At 45.1% G+C, this 6,647-nt stretch overlaps 1 protein-coding gene across 12 annotated transcripts in view; it reads right to left on the bottom strand.

Annotated features, from left to right (window-relative positions):
- The window catches only part of LOC142887165 (inositol 1,4,5-trisphosphate-gated calcium channel ITPR1), a 70,845-nt gene that overhangs the window by 14,096 nt on the left and 50,102 nt on the right, over positions 1-6,647 (bottom strand). For 11 of the 12 annotated variants that reach the window (XM_076024602.1, XM_076024597.1, XM_076024593.1 and 8 more), the window contains 8 exons: positions 6,460-6,647; positions 4,820-5,020; positions 4,620-4,730; positions 4,246-4,341; positions 3,795-3,938; positions 3,546-3,656; positions 2,269-2,461; positions 865-987 (listed from right to left, as the gene is read on the bottom strand). The exon at positions 6,460-6,647 is cut by the window's right edge and continues 66 nt beyond it. In XM_076024602.1, coding sequence (XP_075880717.1) covers positions 865-987; positions 2,269-2,461; positions 3,546-3,656; positions 3,795-3,938; positions 4,246-4,341; positions 4,620-4,730; positions 4,820-5,020; positions 6,460-6,647 — 1,167 coding nt within the window. The remainder of the gene's footprint in view (positions 1-864; positions 988-2,268; positions 2,462-3,545; positions 3,657-3,794; positions 3,939-4,245; positions 4,342-4,619; positions 4,731-4,819; positions 5,021-6,459) is intronic. The other variant, XM_076024603.1, reaches the window with a different exon arrangement.

The following is a 6,647-nucleotide window of genomic DNA, read 5'->3' on the forward strand; positions in this document are numbered from 1 at the left end:
CTGGTCACCTGATTACAAGTCAGAAGATCAGAGTGTGGCAGTGAAAGGAGATCAGTGGGTCAGAGCTCACTCCCAGAAGGGCTGAGAGCGTCAGAAGTGTGTTGTGGTCGGAGCGACATTATTTACGTCACTGAGGGGCACAAAGGTAAAAAGATACACAAAACTGGCTGTGACTTTAAAGGGCAGCGCAGTGACTCAGGCCAACACAGCCTGAGTCACTGCAAAGGGCTTTTTTTTTTAATGTCTTTTGTCCCGACTTTTTAAAGCTAAAAAGGGGCAGCATCACCATCTCACTCCTCTGCACACCATTCTGACTGATAATCACCTTAACGACATACTACGCATACATACATGTCCTGAAAACCTAATTACTCACTTGAAAGGAGTGAATTCCAGCAAGAGTTGAGGTGAGGTGAGGTTTAGTTAGATCTGTGTTTTTCATCCACTGTACCGGAGTACCGTGAAACAATGTCAGGTGTGCCATGAAAATGTTCCAATTTCACTTAATTGGTCTAAAAAAAAAAAACAACAAAACATTCCATTGTGGAGTGCTTTAAAAATGATGTCAGCCTATTTTCCTCCCTCTATGCCTCGCAGGATATCAGCTTTGTGTGCAACTAAACAAGCCCAGGTGTCACACTGTGTGAGTATAAATAAACTAAGAGATCATATTGTCATTATCAGCCTAAAAAGAGTAATTTCCTATTTTTGGTTAGAGGTGTGCTATTGGATTTTTTTCAATATAAAAAAGTGCCGTGGCTCTGAAAAGGTTGCAAAACACTGAGTCAGTGAAAGGAAGTCACATGGGCGCCAGTGGTCGACTCTGTTGGGCGTAGCATCTTGGGCGGGCAGTGAGCGACTGACCTCCATGCACTCCCTCCAGCGGGTAGAAGAAGCACACCAGCAGGTTCATGAGGACGGCCAGGTTGAAGGAAACGTTGCTCCACACCGAGATGTTTCTGGAGCACCAGTACAGCACCGGCTGGGCTGAGGAGGAGAGAGACACAAGGCCACTTGGCATCAGCACCAGCATCAGCATGAGCGTGCGTCTGCAATCAGCGAAGAGGTTTGGGGTTAAAGGAAAAGCCCTCGATTGATTGCAGAAAAGTGCAGATCTTCACATCTTGAGAGGTTCAAACTCGAGAATGTTCTGAGCTCATGTGAAGAAACTGAGCTTTTCTTCTTGGAAAGGAGTGGAGGAGAAGCGCAGCAATGGTTTCAGTCTGAGGCGCACAAAAGGGAAAGTGTACTTCAAAAAAAAAAAACACCTAAAAAGAAAATCGTTGTTGTTGTCTCAAGTGTGTCAATTCAAAGGGCCTTCACACACGATTCCGTGTGTCGGTGAAACTCGACTTCCTCCGCTGCCATCGAGCAGAGACGCAGATGTGGGGATTTTTCTTCATCCAGCCACTTATTTGATTAAGCTGCAACTTTGTGTGGGCACTTGTGTCTGCTACGTGGAATACGAGTGTGACCAAGTGTGCGTGCGTGCATGGCGTGCGTGTGTGTGTGTGTGTGTGTGCGTGAGCAACTGCGCTCAAAGTCGTGATTCATAAGATTTCTGCAGAAATGGTTCACGGGTTCAAACAGCGGAAAGCCCCTGTCTGCTTTTAGACGGTGGAATTGTGCACATGCAAAACACAAGTTCTTTCACGCACGCACGCACGCACACACACACACACACACACACACACACACACACACACACACACACACACACACACACACACACACACACACACACACACACACACACACACACACACACACACACACACAGAGCATAAAGCCATTAGCTTCACTGTCCAAAGTTCGGACGCGGGTGTCTGAGTGTCTCCGTCTATTTTTCCTCCTTTTGTGCTCCTCCTGTCCAGGCTGCTGGTAGTCCAGGTGACAGATGACACTCAGGACACGCCACCAGTGTGTCACATAAGAAGTGCAGCTCGTAACCAAGCCGAGGTTTCCATTCCATTTCGACTGCGTGGAAACCAGGGTGCATACATTTTTTTATTAGAAAAGAAAAAGAAAAAAAAATGCACGCACAACATGCAAACTCAACTTCTGGACTAAAAGCACAAGCAACAAAATAACCCAGTCAGCCGCCCACTGAGGTGGAAGTGTGTGAAAACCCTGTTTAAAGTGTGGTCGCTGAACCACCACCTGTTGTACTTTTCTTTCCATCCTTTTTTTTTAAGTGTTAGTGAAGATTAGTGTATTAGAGATTAGAGTATTTCACCCCCCCAGACAGACATACAGCCTGCCCCTCACCGCGGAGCTTCTTCTGCCAGTTCATCTCGTTGAAGAGGTCCTCGGCCCTCAGGAAGAAGTCGTTGATCTTGCTGCCCTGCTCGTCCCTCTCCGTGGTGTAGTAGACTCGCAGCTTGGACTCGGACGTCAGGAACTCGCAGATGTTGGGCACTGGGAACACAATCTCCTCCATGGTGCGGTCCTGACGCACAATCTTGAGAAAAAAAAAAAAAAAAAGGGAGACGCAGACGTTCACCGACGCTGCTGTAACCTAGAATTCACGTCGCTCGACCGATGTCTGGCGACTGGCGGGCAAAAACAAATCAGCCTGTTCTGGTCTTACAGGCCGTCTTGGAAAACAACAACAACAACAACAACAACAAAAACTTGCAAGCGACCATTACTTATATATTGTTATACTTTATTACTGCTCAGCCAATCAGAATAAAATCCCTGGTAGTGACTATTGTAGGTCAGTCGTGCAGAAGACTCACGATGCACTGTTCTGCCCAAATACATCTTCTGCAGTTACACACACACACACACACACACACACGCGCACACAATTTTCACACATTTTAATTCGCAAACCAGCAGCACTTCCTGTTCTTTTGAGTGTGTTGGGTCAACTATTAGGCCGAGTAAAAGTAATCTAACTACTGATTACTCCTTTAAAAAGTATTCTAATTACTTCTTTAACTACTTTCTTTCAAGTAATCAATTAAAAATTAATTTAGTTTAAAAAAGATAAAGTAAAAGTTGAGAACGTCTTGTTTCCTGCACATAATGCAAAACGAACCACAATGTTCTTTAATTTAGACAAGAGGAACTCAAAATAATGTTTTGTATTTCCAGCTATCAGACGCAATCGCTGTTTGTTCTTCTGCCGCCGCCATGCTTGTTTTGGTGCGGCGTCGCATATCAATGACATTGCATGCACGGCTGCATCATTAATCAGCGACATCGTTGTTTTCGGTTGTTTTTATAAATTTCAGACATTTTATGGATAATAAGACATTTTTAGCTTGCAAAAGATTTCAGGAAAGTAATGGAATCATTACTTGATAAAGTAATTATGGTGTAATTAGCATTTTTGCCAGAGTGATCCCGTTACATTACTCTACTACTGTAATTAAACTACTTTTTAGTTGTTAGATTACTTAGTAATAGATTCCTCGCCAACACTGCCTGCTTTATATTGGAAATTAAAAGTTGTTTTTTTGGAATCCAAATAATATTAACTCCTGGTATTACAATCCCACCGTTCATACAAGGGGGTGTGTGTTGTGACCTCTGACCTCTATCTGAGCTGTGTGCTTCGCATAGCACTCCAAGGCCTCGTCGCCTTCGCCCCCACTGGCCCCTCCTGGCTTCAACATCATGGAGAGCTCCTTGTTGTGACGGGCCAACTGCAAGGGTGGGCGGGGGCGGGGGGACAAACACAAACAGGAAGTGAGTCATTAGCGCAGGTTAAGCTACGTGGGATGCGCGCGCACAAAAAACAACAACATGCACAGCACAGCACAGCACAGCACAGCACAGCACACCTGGTGAGCCAAAATGTAGATGTTGTGTCCAACGTTTCGAGGGGAAGCGGCATCGTGCTCCTCCTCTTCCTCGTTGTCCTCACCCTCCTTCGCGCCTTCAACTTCAACCTCTCCTTGCAGGAAGGCCTTCTTTATCACCTCCACCTGAGCACAACAATAGAATAGAATAGTATGCCTTTATTTATCCCACATTGGAGAAATTGATATAATTATAGCAACATGTAGTGCAATAGAGAAGAAATAATTATATGAATTAAAAATAAACTAAGAAAAAATAAAATAAACTATTAAGTAAGAAATGAAGCATAATCAACTATTTACATTTATATGAACAGTCAGTACAAATTATTTATATTACATCGAAAATACAAATAGGTTGATTTTTATTTTTAAAGGACCAGCTGAGGTAATCATCCAGTAGCTGAAACATACAGAATAAAAAGCCCCTCACCAGCTCTTTGGGCCTCATGTTGTACAGAATCCTCTCTGCGTTCTCGCTGTCGTGTCGGCTCTCCATGATGGCTAGCAGCAATTTGGATGCATTGTTCTGAGAGGAGGGAAAAGTTGAGCCGTGTTTGTTTTTCGTAATATCAGAAATAAATTCAGGGTTGTTTTTTTACACTCCACTGCAGCTATTTATGTTGGAAGTGAAGCACAAAGGCCTGGGAAAGTCGCTGAAATGGAGAGCGCAGACCTCAAATATTTGACCGAAGACGGACCACCACCACCCGCTTCCCACCACCAGTTAGCCAAAACCATCGTCTTGGCAGGTTTTAATAAAGGTGCTGACACTTCCTCCATTTTACTTGAAGACAGTGAACTGACCTTAAGCTCCAGGACCAGGTCCATTCGCTTTTTACCCAGAGGGTTGATGTCATTCAGGATGAGCGCAATGATGATGTCGATTCCATTGGACTCGTGCGTGGCAATGCAATTCTGCAGGACACAAACAACAAAACGCACTGAGTGACACAGAGTCCCGACGTCCGAGTCGGGTTCCAGTCTGGTGCGATCCCTCCATGCACCTGGTTTTCGTGGCAGGGACCTTGGCAGTACTCGGTCAGACTCTCCAGAGTTTGGTTGATGAGGGCCACGTTCTTCTCGTTGATGTAGAGCCCCAGCAGACCCAGACCCCCCGTGGTGCTGCCGCAGATGCAGTCTAAGAACTGCAGAGTCTCACACACCAGGTTGTAGTTGTTCTTGTTGTTTTGGCAGCGCAGGAAGTTCTGAGGAGACACAGACAGTCGGGGTCGGTGGGAGGCTGCGAGGTGCTGGTCGGGACGGAGGTGAATAAATAAGCTTTTGAGGCTTTGAATTTAGGTTCTGCTTAGTCAGTTTACCGTTTTGGAAAAGTGATGGTGCAAATGTTTGAGAAACCATTAAAAAGAAGGAAAAGAAAACTTTGTCTACAAGTGGGCTATGAACAGTTTGCCTTTGCAACCCAGTTTGTGCACAATCCTTCATCACTCACAGCAAATCAGAACTGGTGCAGCGACTTTTATGATAGTGGTTTCCTCAATTTATTTGCACAAACATTGATTTATTTTAGGCGCCACCGTGGTGCCTGTTGATTGTTGTCTCGCGGCAGAAAGTCGTGGGTTTGATTCCCAGGGCTGTGAGTGTGCATGTTTTGTTTTGCTCAGGGACTCTGGCTTCCTCCCACAGTCCAGAGACATTAGGCAGACTGGCCACTGGGCCCCCATGTCCAGGCTGCAACTATGTCCTGAGACAGCAGATCACCCCCATGATCCCGAGTGAAGAGAAACAGTGTTAGGAAAATGGATGGACGGTCGAGTTTTTCTTTTCACAGAAAATTGTATTCTGACTAACGGTGACAGTGGCGATTAAAGGAACATGGCTTGGTATACAAATTGAATCGCCTGTTTAAAAGGGTTGTACGCACACGTAACACATCCAGAAATGGGTTGACCACTTTTGTTTCATTTTGTTGGATAATAAAAGAAAGGCAGACAACTATGGATATTTAATTTAAGGGTGGGTTGCCAGATATCCCCATTGATCTGTCAGCGAATGTCGTTACTACACAAACCTTTATGTAACAACTGTGCGTGCGTCATGTTCACACACACACACACACACACACACACACACACACACACACACACACACACACACACACACACACACACACACACACACACACACACACACACTAGCAGTTCAGTTTGAAAAGGTTCTATTGTAAAGACGTCAGTTAAAGACAGTTTTGGGTTTTGTAGTTCAAGATTCTTTTGTTTTTAAGATGATCTTTATCTAATTGTGAGCCATATAAATGTGTTAAAAGTGTATCCAGACACATTCAGGTGAGAGGTCAGCTGCCCTCCGCAAGTCAAATACATGGGAACGGATTGTAATTTGCACTATTACCATGTTCTTATTGCTCTTATTCTTATTATTATTGTGTACTTACAAGTACCCGATGTTGACTTGAATGTATTTTTGAGGATGTATTGATGTTGACTCCACTTGTGTGAAACCTCATGGAACTGCTTTTGTATTTAAAGATACAACCTGGGTGGCAAAATGTGGCTGCTACTGTTTTTTTCACGTGCATTTCTTTTTCCGTGCGACATTTTACCATTATGGCGCCGCAGTCGACTGGACCTGAAGTTCGGGGACTGAAAGCTCATCTTGCTGTTCGCACCTGCAGATCCCGGTTGTGATTCTCGCAGAGGAGCTGCAGGAACCGAAGGATCGGCTGCATGATGACGATGACGAAGCTCATCTCGCCGTCGTCCTGGTTCTTGTCCCCCGCGCTCGGCTGGCCGTCCGCCGAGTTGAAGTGCTCCTCGGGGTCGGCCTCGCGCCGGTAGGAGTTGAAGGCCTTCTTGG

The sequence above is a fragment of the Nelusetta ayraudi genome, unplaced genomic scaffold (assembly GCF_046127955.1).
Source record: "Nelusetta ayraudi isolate G7.1 ecotype Tasmania unplaced genomic scaffold, CSIRO-AGI_Nayr_v1 ptg000017l, whole genome shotgun sequence".
NCBI classification, from domain to species: Eukaryota; Metazoa; Chordata; class Actinopteri; order Tetraodontiformes; family Monacanthidae; genus Nelusetta; species Nelusetta ayraudi.